Raw genomic sequence first — 21,315 nt, forward strand, 5'->3', positions numbered from 1 at the left:
CTGAGAAAACGCAAATGATGATGGTGTCTAGGCACCATGATGGTAATGCTGTTGCAGTAATAAGGATGAATGGGAGAATGTTGGCACCTGGAGAAGAAGTTGATATCCTTGGGGTGAAATTTGACTCCAAACTAACCATGAAGAACCATGTTGTAAATCTTGCAAACAAGGCAGCCAGGAAGCTTACAGCACTTCACCGTATCTCGCATCTGCTTGACAGTAGGGGTTGCAAGATCCTGTACGAGGCACAAGTATGCTCGCACCTTGAGTATGCTCCATTTTCTTGGTTTTCCTGCCCCCCCCCTCTCATCTGCGACTGCTTGACAGAGTAGAGAACAGAGCAAGACGTCTCATCTCTCGCCTGGACCCATCTTGGATAGATCTGTCATTTCAGCAGAGCCTTCAACACAGGGGGGATGTAGGTGGCCTTACTGTTATGTACAAGGCCAATATTGTCAAAATACAACACTTGGATCCACTTCGAGGACAGCGTGAAACAAGCTTTTATGCCACAAGACGGGCAGAAAGCAGCAACTTCACTCTGGCTGTACCCTTCTCCAGAACATCACTCCATCTGAGATCATACATACCCAGGATGACTCGAGTATGGAACACATTCGTACAGCATAATGATGTCAACGAGATAAAGTCAAATGAGCTGATGTAGGTGACAGCTCTTAGCTTGCCAATAAAGTTAGGAATCCTTAACCTGCAAATAGCTTGTCAATAAAGCTATGGATCCTTAACCTAACCTTGTCAAACCCTGTGTAAAAAAACAGTGTACATTAAGTGCCCCTAGGCATATCAGTGTCCATAGCCAGAAGGTTAAATATTATAGCATTAGAAAATTCCACAAGTATTGATATTGTAATAGCCTAAACGAAAGTAAAGTGGCAATAATAAAATATTCTGTCATACTCCGCTATGATATCAGTAATTTTACATACATATTTATATTGTCAGTGATTTAGAAGTCACTGGCAATTTTGGGGTAACCATCCACAGGAGAGTGTGTCCATTTAAAGGGACGAGAAATGGTAACATTTAAAGAGGAGACTTCTAAAAGTTATACAAAAGTGAACGGGGTTTATTAAAATAAACTCATTTAAAGAGGGAGGCATCTGTAATTACAAAGAAGATGACCACAGTTATTCAACCCACAAAATTCTGAGGCAAACTCTCTTCAACCTTCAGAAAATGCAGGAAAAATAAGCCCTAATTCCTCGGTGTGGCACAACATTTAAGACAGTCTAATGCATTAGCATAAGAGCCCAATTTGTGGCTGTGTATCATTACCTCAACTAAAAATGCATCTGATTTAAACAACCCGCCACTGAGATTGTATAATGAATGCTTATCATGCTTAATAATTGCCGATTCTACAATATTGCTTCCAAACGAAGAGGAGCTGGGCAAGACGACTCTTGCTTCCCACAAATTTGCCGGGTTATTACAAGCTCTGATACAGTTGAAAATCGTGTTCAACTCCTGTACTATGCGTTTTGAATAACAGTGTTGGGAAATTCTAACTTCTAATGGTTTTCCATCTGTCCCAAATAGGAGAGACTGCAACCATTGCAACCAACTCTGTAGACACCACCAACACGCTATTGGGGTGAATTCTTGATCAGAATACTTCTTGAATAATAAATCTTCTATGAGCATTCAACAGGAGAGAGAAATTCTCTTTGTATGAGAGGACCAGAACATTCATGGTCTGAGGTGATATCCTAGGTCCTGATTTAGGAAGACAAGTAAGCAAACACTATGACATATTTATTAGAAAACGTTTCGGTCCTGGGACCTTGATCACTTCTAACATACAGAAGTGATCAAGGTCCCAGGACCGAAACGTTTTCTAATAAATATGTCATAGTGTTTGCTTATGTGTCTTTCTAAACCAACTTGTCGGTATTTATTACCAAGGTTTATACCATCCTAGGCAGTTTTCACAAACACCTTAGGATACCGCTGTTTCATGCCAATGTCAAATATTTTCCTAATTTCTTCATCTAGGAACTCTGGACTGCACACTCTCTAGGCTCTCTGAAACATATTAAGAAATACACTTCTTTTAACTCTAGTCTCGTGGTTGTAATAGTGGTGAATGTATGAGCACACATTGGTGGCCTTCCTATACACTGTAAACTTAAACTTTCTATTAATCCGTTGTATCAACACAACTAAGAATGAAAGTGAATGAACAGTGAATTTAATAGACGGGACAAAAGCAGGGACTGGCAGGATATCTTTTAACAGTATAGCATCGAAAAATTCCTTATACAGATTGAACAATAAGGGGGACAATGGATAACCCATAGCCATTCTCTGTTTTTGAGCATAGTATTTCCCCTCAAACTCAAACTTGCAATCAACTACACACAGCTTTGGTACCTCTATACTCTCATACATTCCCCTCTTTTCTTCCATGGATAATGTCCTTTGTCTCCACAGACTCCTCAGTGCACCACTCAGCTTTATTTCCCCCACCAGTTCTATGCTTCTCCTCATCTTTCAGAGACCCTCTGCTGACACGTAAACTATCAATTACCTGAACACATTCACTTTTTCCATACTCTCCCTCTCCAATCTGATATAAAATTTTTCATTACCTAAATTTTTTGTTATCCTCATCTTGCTTTTCCTATATTCACATTCAGTTTCTCTCTTTTACATACATGGCCTCCCAGTTCGTCCACCAACCTCTGCAACTTGTCTTTAGAATCTCCCAAAAGCAGAGTGACATCAGTAAAAAGCAATTGTGCCAACTCCCACTTTGTGTTAGATTGCTTATCTTTCAACCCTACACCTCTTGCCAACACCCTAGCATTCACTTCTCTAATAACACCATTTTTAAATATATTGAATTCCCATGGTGCCATCACACAACCACGGCTAAGACCTACTTTTCCTGGGAAATAATCTCCCTCTTTCCTTCATATTCTAACCTGAGTCTCTCTATCCTCGTAAAATCCCTTAGCTGATTTAGTAACCTTCCACTTATTCCATACACTTGAAGCATCTGCTAAATTACTCCATTATCCACTCTTTTCAAAATGTATATATACAATGAAAATCCCTTAGAAGTCACCCACAACCAGTAGATTTGCAGAGCAAATCTACTGGTTGTGACTTCTATCACAAACAAATCGACTGGGTAACCCTGGAGCCACTTGGGGGCCCAGAAATGTGGAGAACAAAGATGTTGGAGGTGGTACTAGAGAACCTCATGCATCAGCACGTTAGTGACACGACCATAGAGAGAGAAGATGATTCAGCAGACTGGACCTATTATTCACTTTAAGTAGTACAGCTACTGAGGGCATCACCTAAGAAAGGCTCCTCGGAGCTAGCGATCATGTAGTTCTGAGCTTCTAATACATAGTAGAGCTAATAGTGGAGAGGGAAGCAGGAAGGTCAGGAAGAATGTAGCCAAACTACGAGAGAGAGAGACTACACAGGCCTGAGGAACTTCCTGCACAAAGTTCACTTGGACAGAGAACTGGCAGGGAAAAAAGTTAATAAGATGATGGAATGTGTGACAACTATATGCAAGCCAGCAGAGGAGAGGATTGTACCCAAGGGCAACAGAAATAATGAGAAGGCCAGAACCAGATCTTGCTTCACTCGGTGTTGAGAGGCCAAAATTATGAGTTACAAAATGGATGAAGTATAGGAGGCAAAAGACCCAGGAGAATTAAGAGAGTAGTCGATGGTACAGAGAATACCTGATAGGAAGGCAGCAGTGAGTCATGTTACTTGATGAGGTGTCAGAGTGGGCGACTGTGACGAACGGGGTTCCACAGTGGTCAGTCCTAGGACCAATGCTGTTCCTACTTTATGGGAATGATCTAGAAACTGGCTCCTGGAGTTCAGCCTCACCAAGTGCAGAGTCTTGAAGATCGGGGAAGGGCAAAGACCACAAATAGAATACAATCTAGGGGCCCAAAGACTACAACCCTCATTGCAGGAAAAATCTCTTTGGGTGTGTATAACACCGAGCACATCTCCTGAGGCGCACATCAACCAAATAACTGCTGCAGCATATGAGCGCCTAGCAAACCTAAGAACAGCATTCCGACATCTCAATACGGACCTCAAGCACACTGTGTACTTGAGGTCCGTATTGGAGTATGCAGCTCCAGTTTGTAACTCTCACCTAGGCAACCACGACAGGAACTAGAGAAAGTGCAAAGGTCTGGAACAAGGCTAGCCCCAGAGCTAAGGAAAATGTCCTACCAGGAGAGGTTAAGAGAACTCAACCTGATGACACTGGAGGACAGGAGGGACAGGGACGACATGATAATGACATATAATATACTGAGAGGAATCGACAAAGTGGACAGAGATATGATGTTCCAGAGATGGGACACAGCAACAATGGGTCTCAATTGGAAGTTGAAAACTCAGATGAGTCAGAGGGATGTTAGGAAGTACTTATTCAGCGACAGAGTTGTCAGGAAGTGGAATAGTCTGGAAATTGAGGTAGTAGAAGCAGGTAGCATACATTGCTTTAAGAAGAAGTATGATAAAGCTCATGGAGCAGGGAGACAGTGGACCTAATGGCAACCAGTGAGTAGGCGGAGGCCTGGAGCTATGAATATACCCCTGCAACCACAATTAGGTGAGTATAGGTGCATGAGAAAGACGGGAGAAACCAAACATCCAAAAGGGGGCTACACAAGTATGAGGTAATTCCTTCACCGTCCAGAACAATGAAATATGACAGGGAAACCGGTTCAGAACATTGAAATAAGACAGGCAAACCCGTCCAGAACAATGAAATATGAGAAGGAAACCCGTACAGAAAAATGAAATAAACTACTGAATGGTCAGGTTAAAACTGCTGGATGGTCAGGTTAAAACTACTGAATGGTCAGGTTAAAACTACTGGATGGTCAGGTTAAAACCAGGAGAACATTACAGTAACACAGAAGAACAGGACAGTAACACAGAACACCAGTACAGTAACACAGGAGAACAGTACAGTAACACAGGAGAACAGTACAGTAACACAGGAGAACAGGACAGTAACACAGAACACCAGTACAGTTTGTTGCGCACACTAAGGCACTGCTGTCTTGGCTTTAGATTTCTGCTTACCATGACTCCCAAGTCTTTCACATTCTGTATGATCAAGCTCTACTTCACCTAGATTATAGCTTCGAGGGTTATTTTCATTAAGTGGGTAAGTGAACTAGAGGGGAAGACAGTAAACTAAATGATGGAACACGTGACCACAAAGAGCAGGGAGGCAGTGGAGAAGTTTGTGCCAAGGGGCAACAGAAACAAAGGGAAGATCAGAGCCTATGAGTATGGAAAAAGTGTTGAAGGCAATGGGCCCAGGAAAACAGGGAGTTGAGTCGAAGAACCAGAAATGAATATCCATGCATAAGGAGAAAAGCCCAGTGTCACTATATGAGCGACATAGCATCAAAATCCAAATCTGGTGCAAAGTTGCTATACAGCCACATCAAGAGGAAAACAATAGTCAAGGATCAGGCAATCATGATGAGGAAGAAAGGATGGGAACTTACAGAGAACGACCAGGAACTATGTGAAGAGCTCAGCTCAGGATTCAGGGAGGTATTCACACTGAAGACAGACAGGCTCCCAGCAAACCGAGGTGGTAGGGTACACCAGCAAGTGCTGTACACATAGCACACAACCAAGGAGGATGTGAAGACACTGCTAAGGGAAGGCGGTGGGCCCAGATAATGTCTCTATTTGGGTCCAGAGAGAGGGAGCAGATGCAGTGAGTGTGCCACTAACAACAATCTTCAGTAATTCTGACATAAGAACATAAGAAAGAAGGAACACTGCAGCAGGCCTACTGACCCATGCGAAGCAGGTCCATGTCACCCCCGGATTAGCGCAGTAGCCCACCTAGTCAGGTCACTTCTACTTAAGGAAGGTGCACGGCATCAGACCTAGTAGCACAATCTAGTCAGGTCCAACTCACACCCACCAACACCCATTCATGTAATTATCCAACCTATTTTTAAAACTACATAAGTTTTAGCCTCTATAACTGTGCTCGGGAGTATGTTCCACTCATCCACAACTCTATTACCAAACCAGTACTTTCCTATATCCTTCCTGAATCTGAATTTTTCCAACTTGAAACCATTGCTGCTGGTCCTGTCTTGGATGGAAATTTTCAGCACATTATTTACATCCTCTTTATTTATTCCTGTTTTCCATTTATACACCTCAAACATATCCCCCCTAATTCTACGCCTTTCGAGAGAGTGCAGATTCAGGGCCCTCAGTCTATCCTCATAGGGAAGATTTCTGATACATGGGATCATCTTTGTCATCCTCCTCTGTACGTTTTCCAGAGCATTTATATTCATTCTGTAATACGGTGACCAGAACTGAGCAGCATAATCTAAATGAGGCCTAACCAAGGATATATAGAGTTGAAGAACAACCTGAGGACTTCTATTATTTATACTTCTAGATGTGAAGCCAAGAATTCTGTTAGTTTTATTGCAAACACAAATGCACTGTTGTCTTGGTTTTAGATTACTGCTAACCAGAACTCCTAAATGCTTTTTGCAATCAGCAGTATTAAGATCTACATTATTTAGTTTATATGTGGCATGGTTATTTACCTGTCTAACATTCAGAACTTTGCATTTGTCAATATTAAACTGCATCTGCCACTTCTCCGACCATTGCATCAGTCTATTCAAATCATCCTGGAGTGTTCTAGTGTCCTCATTAGAATGAACTGGACGGCCTATTTTGGTGTCATCAGCAAATTTGCTTATGTCGCTATTTATTCCCTCATCAATGTCGTTTATGTAAATTATGAATAACAACGGGCCCAACAGTGACCCCTGAGGAACACCGCTTATGACGTGCCCGCATTCTGATTTCTCCCCATTTATGCAAACTGTCTGCTGTTTATTTGTTAGTCATGCCTCTACCCAGGGAAAAAAATTCTCCTATTCCGTGTGCCTTAAGTTTCCTCAATATCCTCAGTAGCAACTGCCTGAGGTGTAAAAACAGCAAATGTAGTCACGAGTTTTAGGAAAGGAGACATACAGACCAGTGTCACTGACATATATTGTATGTAAAGTTATGGAAAAAAATATCTGGAAAAGAGTAGTGGAGCACCTAGAACGGAATAGACTAATACATGAAAACCAGGACGGCTTTGGGGAAGGTAAATCCTGCAAGGTAAGAGAACTAAGACAGGAGAAGAACGGGTAGACTGCATCTTTTTGGACTCTAAGATGGCTTTCGACACAGTACCACACAAGAGGCTGAATGAAAAGCTAGAGGAACAGGCAGAAAAAGGAGGGAAAGTACTGCATTGGTTCAGGGAATAGCTGACAGGAAGAAAACTACGTATGTCGGTGCCAGGCGAGGTGTCAGAGTGGGTGCATGTGTCGAGCGGGGTTCTACAAGAGTCAGTCCTAGATCCGGTGCTGTTTCTTGTATATGTGAATGACATGGTCTGTTTGCAGACCATGTGAAACTAATGAAGAGAATACAAGCAGACGAGGATCAGGTAAGTCTACAATGGGATCTGGACATGCTGCAAGCCTGGCCCGGTAATGGTTCCTCGCAGCAAGTGCAGTTATGAAGCTTGGGGAAGGACATTGGAGACTGCAGATGGTGTTCAACCTAAGAGATGAGTGGTTGCAAAATTCACACAAGGAAAAGGATCTTAGAGTGAGCATTATACCGAGCATATCTCCTGAGGCTCACATAAAGGGCACACCAAGTGCAAATAGTGTTTCGACATAAAGAAAGGAATCATTCACGACACTGTACACATGTACGTCGGGCCCATATTGGGGTAAGCAGCACCAGTATGGAACTCAAACCTGGTCAAACACGTGAAAAAAAAATTGAGAAATTGCAAAGGTTTGCAACAAGACTAGTCCCTGAGAAAATATTAAGGAAAGTCAACCTGACAACACTGGAAAACAGGAGGGATAATATGGGGGGACATGATAACATATAAAATATTGAAAGGAACTGACGAGGTGGATAGGGACAGAATGTTTCAGAGATATGACACAGCAATAAAGCGTAACAACTGTAAGTTGAAAACACACATGAACCACATGGATGTTAGGAAGTGTTTCTTCAGCCATGAGCGATAAGCGATGCAGTGGGGGCAGGATCTATACATAGCTTTAGGAAGAGTTATGATAAAGGTCATATAGCAGGGAGAGAGTGAACCTAGTAGCGATCAGTGAAGAGGTGGGGGCCAAGAGCTATTACTCGACCCTTGCAACAACAATTAGGTGAGTACAAACACAACCCAATACGCTGAATTCTCTTTAAAAAAATTATTTTTACATAAAAATCTTTTAAATTGTCAAATAAAAAATCTTTGACAATGATATAATGATTTACGTTTTTGAAGCAAAAGAAACTTAGAAAAGTTTCCTAACCTCACTTAAACTAACATCATTTTTGATCTAAATTCTGATATATAATAGGTCAGTTTGTATTTATTTAACATTACTGTAGCTCTGGCATTTGTATTTTTTTCTTCTTATTCTCAGGTCGAATTTTGCAGTTATGTTGATTTTATTTTCACTCTGGCTATTTAAGACAATATATCCATAAAAAATTTACTAAATTTACATGTTCGGCTTATGTGGCACAACATATTCATAAATACATGCATACATACAGACATATATGCATACATACATGCATACATAGATACATACATACATACATACATACATACATACATACATACATACATACATACATACATACATATATGCATACATATATGCATACATACATACATACCTACATACAAACATACATACATACATACATACATACTTACATAGATACATAGATACATACATACATACATATATACATACATACATACATATATACATACATACATACATACATACATACATACATACAAACATACAAACGTACATACATACATACATACATACATACATACATACGTACATACATACATATATACATACATACAAACATACATACATACATACATACATACTTACGTAGATACATACTTGCATAAATACATATATTCATACATACATACATGCATACATTCATAGGAGACCTTATTTTGGTTGAAATTGCTTTACTTCATATACAGATAAGTAGATAAGTGATGAGAGTTGTGGGAATTTAGGTGTTTAACACAGACATCCTTAAATTGTAAGATCTACCTGCGTACTGGTGCTCTGAAATTCGTGTTTGGAGGTCTCTGGATGTTTCACCCACGTATAATTTGGTGCAGTCATTACAAGGGATTATGTATACCCCTACAGAGGATTGAAGCTTGCCATGTCTATTACTGGTGATGTCTTTGACGGTGGTGGTTGTGGAGGTAGATACTTGGAATGAGGTATTGCAAAAGATGTTGGAAACATGTTTGGCAACGGAGTTGGTGAGGAGAACTATGTATCTCTTCTCGGCAGTGTCTTCTCTGGGTGTGTTAAATATGTTATATGACCGTCGTCTGCAGTCTCTAATGAAGTGACGAGAATAGTGAAGTTTGGAAAATGCTTGGTTTAATTATAGTGCATTCTTCCTCAAGGAACTCACTGCTGCAGATTCTGAGTGCACGCAGGAAGAAGCCTATAATTACACCACGTTTAGTTTTGGTGTCGTGGTGAGAGTAGAAGTGGAGAAGATCGTGTTGCTTGGTAAGTTTTTGATAGATTCTACAACGAAGTTCATATTCCAGTCAGCGATTTCATCGACATTGTTGAACGTGGTTTCTCTTTCGAAAATCATCTCTTTCAGCAGACTTTTGGACTACCCGTGGGTTCCCCACTTAGTGCCGTCTCATCTCTTTCAGCAGACTTTTGGACTACCCGTGGGTTCCCCACTTAGTGCCGTCCTGGCGAACCTATACATGGAACATCTAAAAAACGAGCGATTATCCTCTATTATTTCTTCTTGGGCCACCTGGCTCTGTTATGTTGTCGACATTATCATCATAACTCCAAGACGCTTCAACGTTCACGCTCTCCTACACAAGCTCAGCCAGGTCGAGCCCTCTATCCAGTTCACATAAGAAGATGTCAACGACACTCTTTCTTTCCTGATCAAGTACATCGTTTTAAAGTCTTTCAGAAACCTACCAACCAACACGATCTTCTCCACTTCTACTCTCAGCCTATAATTACGCAAACATTGTGTAATTATAGGTTTTTTTTTTGCGTGCACTCCGAACTTGCAGCAATGAGTTCCATGAGGAAGAAAACTCTTTAACTAAACACGTATTTTCTAATCTTCACTTCACCAATAATAGACAGGACAAACCTCAATCCTATGCAGGGGTATACATAATCCCTTGCAATGAATGCGGCAAATTATACGTGGGCGAAACATCCAGAGACCTCCAGACAAGTATTTCAGAACACCAGTACGCAGGCAGATCGGACGAGTTCAGGAATGTCTATGGTCAACACTGAAATTCACACAATCATTTTATCAACTACAGAAATGCAAGATATATCGCCTGAGAAGAAAACTCTCAGTACCACAGAATCCTGGAATCATTACTTATCTGTATGTCCTACAATTTCATCCAAAACAACGGCTTCTATAACAGAGATGAACACCCTCGCAAGAAACTTTTTCATCGTTATCCTACTTAACTACATACACACCTGCCCGTCCCGTGCAGGTCTATCTCAGATCCAACCTGCCAAACACTCTCAGCGGTCCCTTGCAAGTCCGTCTTATATCCAAACTCCCCAGCATTCTCCACCTGACTCTCCATCCTATAAATACACAGGTAGATCTGTTTGTGACGATAAAGCCAACTGTGTGGGCGAAAAGTTGTCAGTATAGAATTACATTATACTGCTTTTGTGTTGATTTCTCCAACACAGCTTTTATACATCTTCAGTTTAACTCTTTCTTCATCCATGATTGTAGACTAAAGACACAAGTTATCCTCAACAAATTCCCCAGATAACAGCCCACTAAGCAGTTCATATTGGTCCCATGCTGTGATGTTGACCCCCTCCCCCCAAGGAAGGTTCCTTGATGTTGGTGAGGGGCTCTTGATTTAGGTATTTGGATCTGTGCTCCAGTTCCCTGAATTAAGCCTGAAAGCCTTCCACATCCCTCCCAGGCGCTGTACAATCCTCCGGGTTTAGCGCTTCCCCTTGATTATAATAATAATAATATAATGTTGCCACCAATATTGGCCACGTACTTACTCAGTATCATAAATGAAATACTTTTTAATAGTTCAAACAATAACAACCACCTTCATTTATCTAAAAATATGTTGGTTTTTCCTTACCATAAAAACTTTCTTGATATACTTTCTCTACTTAAGAATATTAATATCAAAGTTCTATTTAAAAATCTTGATACAATATTCTCCCAAAATTGTTGACGGATGAATCTACGAGATTCCTTGTAAAAAATGCGATAAAGTTTATTACTGTCAAACTGGGAAAAGTTTTGAACTAAGATTACAACAACATAAATATAACATTAGAAGTGGACAAGATTCTAATGCTTCCTTTATTCATGAGAGAGATTTTAAACATCCAATTGATTTTCAAAATGCCGGGAAAGTTATACCAAACAGGTCCTTGATAATGTGAGAATTCACGAAATCACTTGGAAGTTCACTGTTCTTTTCACAGTGGTTATTATGAATGTCTACATACATATTTAGTGTATACAATCATATATAAATGCTCTGATACATGTATGTACACATGTATAGGGATATGTATACACACATGAACACACTGCAGCATACAATATCTACTCTATATATTATGTTATTCTCCAACTTACTCATAATATATTCACCTCCTCTCTACATCTTCCTTCCATTCTCCTCTTTCTTCTTCCATTGTCTATGATACTAATTTCTCTAATTTTCTCTTATTTTATAGTTTTATTCTTTTACAAAGTCTCGTATACCACTTTAAACTCTTCAACAGTTTCCTACAATCTTACAATAACATTCTATTGCACAAAATATATTTGTAACTTCACTTTACTTACCATAGAACCCATGAGACACATTAATAACCTTCCTCATCCAGTGTTGCGCATTTTTTGACAAAAATTTGGTTTAGTGGGACAAAGATTGTCCTCCCTTAAACGGCATCTGAAAATTTTCCATATTTTCTAATTATTTTACTTAATTTCGGAATTTTATAAAAAATAAAGTATATTCTTCAAAAATGTTTTGTGGTACAAAGAAGAGAAGGACTAGAGTACAAAAAAATATGTTAATTATTAGTTAAAAGTTTCTGTAATTGCTTCGTAAAAATTCTGGTTGTAACTTTATGGTATGTAAATATAATGTTGAATTTTGATTGTAACCAGCATGATGACGAGCCCTTACGAGCGACACACGTTACTCTCCACCTTGGTGTTCGGCGTCTACGTAATGATGAGTCACGTGGGTATAAACCAGACTGCCTACCAGAGGTTTGCTTCTGTCAGCACATTACAAACATCTAAAAGGTAAATTTAAGAATTTGTTTATAGTCCAGTACATGTTATATAATTATTATGACGATGAAGATGGTAGTGTATGTGTCTCAGACTGCTGATCTTGCTGGCAGAAAGATGTTATCATTGTACCACTGATGTCGTGGATTCATGTTACCACTGAAATATTCGACTGATTCAATTCAAATTCAAATTCAAAGTTTATTCTCTATAAGGATTACTATGCTGAGTTTACAGAATTTGGTTATTGTGTGGTTTACATGTAGTAAAATACTAATTACAGAGTGTACCACTAGAACACCTAGCATGGCTAGGCATTTAGGGCAGACTTAGATTAATTCTTAAATTTAAAATATTACAAATTATAAGGTAAGTTGGTATTATGGCTAAGTGACTAAATACTAGTTTGTGAGTTTAGCAATGTGAATGCTTTTGTTTTGGCACAATAATAGTTTCAGTATTGGAGTATCACAGGCCAACTTATGACTAGTTAAGATTCATTATTTTAAGATTGAGATTGATATTTCTGTTTATGGTCAAATGGGTGAGTGAGTGTAAGTGTGAACCACCAGGTGGTATTCGTGTAATTAGTTGACAGGGTGTATCAGGGAGATAAGATGTTTTCTAGTGGTAGTTTTGAAGGTGATGAATGTGTCTGCAGTTCTAGAGTTTTCAGGTAGGGTGTTCCAGATTTTAGGGCTTTTGACATACATTGAATTTTTGTAAAGGTTTAGTCGGACACGGGGAATGTCATAGAGATGTTTGTGTCTGGTGTTATGCCTGTGGGTTCTGTCACAGCTATCAAGAAAGCGTTTTAGGTCAAGGTTAATATTGGAATTTAAGGTCCTGTAGATGTAGATTGCACAGTAGTAAGTGTGGATGTACTGAACAGGGAGTAAGTTTAGGTCTATGAAGAGTGGGGGGGGGTTGCCAGGGATAGGATTTAGTGATTATTCTTACTGCAGCTTTTTGTTGGGTTATTATTGGCTTTAGGTGTGTTGCTGCAGTTGATCCCCAAGCACAAATAGCATAGGTGAGGTATGGATATATAAGTGAATGGTATAGTGTGAGAAGGGCATTTTGCGGCACGTAGTATCGTATCTTGGAGAGGATCCCAACCGTTTTGGATACTTTTTTGGTTATGTGTTGGATATGGGTGCTAAAATTCAGGTTGTTGTCGAGGTATAGGCCTAGGAATTTGCCCTCATTATGTCTGGCAATTAGAGTGTTGTCGTTCTTAATGTTAATTTGCGCATCTCCTGCTTTGCTACCAAACATATATAGTAGGTTTTGTCAGTGTTAAGCGTAAGTTTATTGGCTGTCATCCAAGTCGTTATTTAGAGCAGCTCCTCGTTAACAATGGTGTTGAGGGTGGCAAGATTAGGGTGAGAGATGACATAAGTCGTGTCGTCAGCAAAGAGAATGGGTTTCAGGTGTTGGGATACGTTTGGAAGATCATTGATGTATATGAGGAAGAGCAGGGAACCAAGGACACTTCCCTGCGAAACTCCAGTATCAAGTGGCTGTGTTGTTGACGCTGTGTCTTTAATGGTGACCTACTGATACCTATTAGTAAGGTAAGATTTGAAATTTGCAAGCGCATGGCCTCTTATACCATAATGGTCAAGTTTGTGGAGTAGGATGCCGTGGTCTACTGTGTCAAAAGCTTTTCTTAGGTCAACAAAAATTCCTAGTTGATATTCCTTATTTTCCAATGCTGTGTAAAGCAGATCTAGCATTTTTATAATTGCATCATTAGTGCTTTTATTTTTCCTGAATCCAAATTGGCAGGGGTTGAGTATGTTTTGTGTCGTTATAAATGGATATAGTCTCCTGTGCACGAGTTTCTCAAAGATTTTGGATAGCAATGGTAAGTTTGAAATTTGCCTATAGTTGTATTGGTGTAACCCTTGCTGTCTTGAGTAGTTTCGGGAAGGTGCTAGCTTCTAGTGACTTGTTAAAAAGTAATGAAATAGCATGCGATAGGACATGGGCCGCTTGCTTGTACAATAATGGTGGGACATGAGTCAGATTCCCTGAGTTATTTTAAGTGACTTTATAATCTCGGTGACTTCCGTGGGCTCAGTTGGAGCAAGATAGAAGGAATTTGGGAAATTCCCATCTAGGTAGTCCCCGGCATGGGCATTAGTACGTGGGATTTTATTGGCGAGATTAGAACCTGATGTGAGGAAAGTATTGATTCCACTTCTAGAGATGACTCAGTGCCAGTTCTGGTGTAACACTTGTTCATAACACACTACACTCCTCTGGCATCAATATAAAAATTAACAAGGAAATATTGTACACGACCGAAATTTCGGACTCCACTGACCTGATGCAGACCTGTTACTTTACTGAAACTTAAATTACAAAATTTAAATGCAAACAGATAATTCCAAAATAAAATACTTGTTTTCTCGAAAAAAATGTCATTTGAATCAAGAGTTGATTCTATCGTAATATAATCTGACATTTACACAGTCAGAATTAAGCATAAGACGAGATAACAATAAATGAAACATCAGACGAGTGAGAAATTAAATGAAACATAACATGAGTAAAAAATTATATAAAACACATGATAAATAAAATGAAAGATAACTCGAGTGAAAATTAAATGATACGATAATGAGGACCCGGAGACAGGCAGGTCAACCCTTACCAAGTTTTTCATTATATTAATAATATAATATAATATATTTTTTTCTACCAGTACATGTACAAGGTATACCAGTACATGTACAAGGTATACCAGTACATGTACAAGGTATACCAGTACATGTACAAGGTATACCAGTACATGTACAAGGTATACCAGTACATGTACAAGGTATACCAGTACATGTACAAGGTATACAGACCATAGTTGACATCACTGATATACTTCTATATAGAAAGTCGCTTGTTATGCTGAGAATTTCCCACAAATTAGGTCAGTTTGACCCCAGGATGCGACCTACACCAGTCGACTTACATCCAGGTACCCATTTTACTAATGGGTGAACATAGACAGCCGGTGTAAGGAAATACACTCAGTGTTTCCATTCTGTCTGGAAATCGAACCCGGACATCAGCGTGTGAAACGCGATCTTTGCCTACCAGGCCACGGGCACAGCGATCTGTAGCAATTTCAGTTATAAGAAATAAATTATTATTTTATTTCCACAAATATTACTGTAATAATTTAGCTAAAATGAGAGTTCAGTCTCATGACTTTAGTAACAGAAAAGATAAATAATTATTTCTAAGCATTACAATTAATTACGGACAAGTGTTAATAAACCAACATGTAACACCTTACTTTAAGTCTTAATTACGGACAAGTGTTAATAAAACAACATGTAACACCTTACTTTAAGTCTTAATTACGGACAAGTGTTAATAAAACAACATGTAACACCTTACTTTAAGTCTTAATTACGGACAAGTGTTAATAAAACAACATGTAACACCTTACTTTAAGTCTTAATTACGGACAAGTGTTAATAAAACAACATGTAACACCTTACTTTAAGTCTTAATTACGGACAAGTGTTAATAAAACAACATGTAACACCTTACTTTAAGTCTTAATTACGGACAAGTGTTAATAAAACAACATGTAACACCTTACTTTAAGTCTTAATTACGGACAAGTGTTAATAAAACAACATGTAACACCTTACTTTAAGTCTTAATTACGGACAAGTGTTAATAAAACAACATGTAACACCTTACTTTAAGTCTTAATTACGGACAAGTCTTCATAAAACAACATGTAACACCTTACTTTAAGTCTTAATTCAATCATAAACAGCAATGTTTAAAGTTGTTTAACAAGGGCACTCCTGCTCAGGGACTACATTACAAGAAGCAGAGACCAGAAGGTCAGGGACAAGGTTACTCCAGGTTCAGGGATGGTCTTTCACATATAATAGCTGAGACCAGTTTGTCAGGGATGGTCTTTCACATATAATAGCTGAGACCAGTTTGTCAGGGATGGTCTTTCACATATAATAGCTGAGACCAGTTTGTCAGGGATGGTCTTTCACATATAATAGCTGAGACCAGTTTGTCAGGGATGGTCTTTCACATATAATAGCTGAGACCAGTTTGTCAGGGATGGTCTTTCACATATAATAGCTGAGACCAGTTTGTCAGGGATGGTCTTTCACATATAATAGCTGAGACCAGTTTGTCAGGGATGGTCTTTCACATATAATAGCTGAGACCAGTTTGTCAGGGATGGTCTTTCACATATAATAGCTGAGACCAGTTTGTCAGGAGCTACAAAACTAGAATATATGCTGGACCTCATCTTCACTATCAATGATAATCTGATACGTAATATAACCATATCAAAGATCACAACATAATCGAGGTAGAGACATGTATGCACAGGGCTCCTGACAGCACAGGGCTCCTGACAGCACAGGGCTCCTGACAGCACAGGGCTCCTGACAGCACAGGGCTCCTGACAGCACAGGGCTCCTGACAGCACAGAGCTCCTGACAGCACAGGGCTCCTGAGAGCACAGGGCTCCTGACAGCACAGAGCTCCTGACAGCACAGGGCTCCTGACAGCACAGGGCTCCTGACAGCACAGGGCTCCTGACAGCACAGGGCTCCTGACAGCACAGGGCTCCTGACAGCACAGGGCTCCTGACAGCACAGAGCTCCTGACAGCACAGGGCTCCTGACAGCACAGGGCTCCTGACAGCACAGAGCTCCTGACAGCACAGGGCTCCTGACAGCACAGGGCTCCTGACAGCACAGGGCTCCTGACAGCACAGGGCTCCTAACAGCACAGGGCTCCTGACAGCACAGGGCTCCTGACAGCACAGGGCTCCTGACAGCACAGGGCTCCTGACAGCCCAGGGCTCCTGACAGCACAGGGCTCCTGACAGCACAGGGCTCCTGACAGCACAGGGCTCCTGACAGCCCAGGGCTCCTGACAGCACAGGGCTCCTGACAGCCCAGGGCTCCTGACAGCACAGGGCTCCTGACAGCACAGGGCTCCTGACAGCACAGGGCTCCTAACAGCACAGGGCTCCTGACAGCACAGGGCTCCTGACAGCACAGGGCTCCTGACAGCACAGAGCTCCTGACAGCACAGGGCTCCTGACAGCACAGGGCTCCTGACAGACCAGGGCACCTGACAGCACAGGGCTCCTGACAGCACAGGGCTCCTGACAGCACAGGGCTCCTGACAGCCCAGGGCTCCTGACAGCACAGGGCTCCTGACAGCCCAGGGCTCCTGACAGCACAGGGCTCCTGACAGCACAGGGCTCCTGACAGCCCAGGGCTCCTGACAGCACAGGGCTCCTGACAGCACAGGGCTCCTGACAGCACAGGGCTCCTGACAGCACAGGGCTCCTGACAGCACAGGGCTCCTGACAGCACAGGGCTCCTGACAGCACAGGGCTCCTGACAGCACAGGGCTCCTGACAGCACAGGGCTCCTGACAGCACAGGGCTCCTGACAGCATAGTGCTCCTGACAGCACAGTGCTCCTGACAGCACAGGGCTCCTGACAGCATAGTGCTCCTGACAGCACAGGGCTCCTGACAGCACAGGGCTCCTGACAGCACAGGGCTCCTGACAGCACAGGGCTCCTGACAGCACAGAGCTCCTGACAGCACAGGGCTCCTGACAGCACAGGGCTCCTGACAGCACAGGGCTCCTGACAGCACAGGGCTCCTGACAGCACAGGGCTCCTGACAGCATAGTGCTCCTGACAGCACAGTGCTCCTGACAGCACAGGGCTCCTGACAGCATAGTGCTCCTGACAGCACAGGGCTCCTGACAGCACAGGGCTCCTGACAGCACAGGGCTCCTGACAGCACAGGGCTCCTGACAGCACAGGGCTCCTGACAGCACAGGGCTCCTGACAGCATAGTGCTCCTGACAGCACAGGGCTCCTGACAGCACAGGGCTCCTGACAGCACAGGGCTCCTGACAGCACAGGGCTCCTGACAGCACAGGGCTCCTGACAGCACAGGGCTCCTGACAGCACAGAGCTCCTGACAGCACAGGGCTCCTGACAGCACAGGGCTCCTGACAGCACAGAGCTCCTGACAGCACAGGGCTCCTGACAGCACAGGGCTCCTGACAGCACAGGGCTCCTGACAGCACAGGGCTCCTAACAGCACAGGGCTCCTGACAGCACAGGGCTCCTGACAGCACAGGGCTCCTGACAGCACAGGGCTCCTGACAGCCCAGGGCTCCTGACAGCACAGGGCTCCTGACAGCACAGGGCTCCTGACAGCACAGGGCTCCTGACAGCCCAGGGCTCCTGACAGCACAGGGCTCCTGACAGCCCAGGGCTCCTGACAGCACAGGGCTCCTGACAGCACAGGGCTCCTGACAGCACAGGGCTCCTAACAGCACAGGGCTCCTGACAGCACAGGGCTCCTGACAGCACAGGGCTCCTGACAGCACAGAGCTCCTGACAGCACAGGGCTCCTGACAGCACAGGGCTCCTGACAGACCAGGGCACCTGACAGCACAGGGCTCCTGACAGCACAGGGCTCCTGACAGCACAGGGCTCCTGACAGCCCAGGGCTCCTGACAGCACAGGGCTCCTGACAGCCCAGGGCTCCTGACAGCACAGGGCTCCTGACAGCACAGGGCTCCTGACAGCCCAGGGCTCCTGACAGCACAGGGCTCCTGACAGCACAGGGCTCCTGACAGCACAGGGCTCCTGACAGCACAGGGCTCCTGACAGCACAGGGCTCCTGACAGCACAGGGCTCCTGACAGCACAGGGCTCCTGACAGCACAGGGCTCCTGACAGCACAGGGCTCCTGACAGCACAGGGCTCCTGACAGCATAGTGCTCCTGACAGCACAGTGCTCCTGACAGCACAGGGCTCCTGACAGCATAGTGCTCCTGACAGCACAGGGCTCCTGACAGCACAGGGCTCCTGACAGCACAGGGCTCCTGACAGCACAGGGCTCCTGACAGCACAGAGCTCCTGACAGCACAGGGCTCCTGACAGCACAGGGCTCCTGACAGCACAGGGCTCCTGACAGCACAGGGCTCCTGACAGCACAGGGCTCCTGACAGCATAGTGCTCCTGACAGCACAGTGCTCCTGACAGCACAGGGCTCCTGACAGCATAGTGCTCCTGACAGCACAGGGCTCCTGACAGCACAGGGCTCCTGACAGCACAGGGCTCCTGACAGCACAGGGCTCCTGACAGCACAGGGCTCCTGACAGCATAGTGCTCCTGACAGCACAGTGCTCCTGACAGCACAGGGCTCCTGACAGCATAGTGCTCCTGACAGCACAGGGCTCCTGACAGCACAGGGCTCCTGACAGCACAGGGCTCCTGACAGCACAGTGCTCCTGACAGCACAGGGCTCCTGACAGCACAGGGCTCCTGACAGCATAGTGCTCCTGACAGCACAGGGCTCCTGACAGCACAGGGCTCCTGACAGCACAGGGCTCCTGACAGCACAGGGCTCCTGACAGCACAGGGCTCCTGACAGCATAGTGCTCCTGACAGGACAGGGCTCCTGACAGCACAGAGCTCCTGACAGCACAGGGCTCCTGACAGCACAGAGCTCCTGACAGCACAGAGCTCCTGACAGCACAGGGCTCCTGACAGCACAGGGCTCCTGACAGCACAGGGCTCCTGACAGCACAGGGCTCCTGACAGCCCAATGTGATCAGTCTTGAAGGTTTCTTCAAAAAATTAAATTTTATAACCCTATTAGGGCAAATTATGAAAAATTAGAATTTCGAACTGAATTACCTAGAGTGGATATAGACAGACTGGTTATAAATGACCATAATTTTTAAAGGGGTGGACCGGTGAGCCAGCGGAAGGCCTCAGTCAGATGACCAAAAGCTCCAAAGGCGGGTCATCATCTGACTAAGACCCGCGTCAGGAAACATTTGTCCTGTTTCCTGACGAACCTTACCTAACCTAACCTAACCTAGAGTGGACAGAATATCTCAATATAAGGTGAATGAGCCATGTAAATGCAGTTCTGGTAGTTATTTTTCGAGCAATTGGTAATCAGTGAAGGCAGACTGTACTAGCACCTGCCCGATAAACCGAGTATAACTGTGAATGTTGCAATGTTGCAATTATTAATAAAACACCAAATAACGATTTTTTTTAATTTATTATACAAACAGACAATATCAAAAACATAAATGGAACTTGTATCCAAACATTTTTCAACTATTTGAAAAATATGAAAATGAATCAAATAGCAACATGGACACATTGCAAAGGTATAAAACTTTCAAGTTGCATATTGCTGAGTTTCCTGAGAAAGAATAATCATTCTGTATTATTAATTGCTAGAATGAAAGTCTATGAAGCAATTTTTATTCTTCTTTATGCACAGATTTACTTTGCATATGGAACATTAAAATGAGGATGTGACATAACTTTTCTTTTTGCTGCAATTCTTGCAACTTTAATAGCTTGCCTAGTGGTGGCCAGTGTTTTAGAGTTGTGTCAAACCTCACACTGTCATCAGGTCTTTCTGCACGTTGGTAATGCATAGCAGATGGTAATTGCAAGGTTGGCAAATAATTACTGTCAGTATTGGAAGTACTTTGTGAAGCTCTTGTAAAATGCAGACATATTTTATGATCTAGAAGGACAATAAAAACATTCTGTATACATCCAGACCACTACAGAATTCATATATGCAATAAATTTTTTTTATAAACATTTATTTACTGAAATTGGAGTATGGGCCTAAATGGGCAGTACTGAGCGTACTCATGCCTTTTTTGCTACACTTTTTTCAACTGCATGGTACACTCATATTATGTTTCACAAGGACTTTATATATATATATATCAAAATATGCCTAAACTATTCATATAGGCACTAGACAC

General features: G+C 42.7%; 1 protein-coding gene across 1 annotated transcript in view; it reads left to right on the forward strand.

Annotated features, from left to right (window-relative positions):
• Positions 1 to 21,315, forward strand: part of LOC128695544 (sodium-coupled monocarboxylate transporter 1) — a 330,002-nt gene that overhangs the window by 25,724 nt on the left and 282,963 nt on the right. Inside the window, exon 5 of the mRNA XM_070093458.1 lies at positions 12,346 to 12,486. Coding sequence (XP_069949559.1) covers positions 12,346 to 12,486 — 141 coding nt within the window. The remainder of the gene's footprint in view (positions 1 to 12,345; positions 12,487 to 21,315) is intronic.

Source organism: Cherax quadricarinatus, chromosome 42, assembly GCF_038502225.1.
Source record: "Cherax quadricarinatus isolate ZL_2023a chromosome 42, ASM3850222v1, whole genome shotgun sequence".
Taxonomy (NCBI): Eukaryota; Metazoa; Arthropoda; class Malacostraca; order Decapoda; family Parastacidae; genus Cherax; species Cherax quadricarinatus.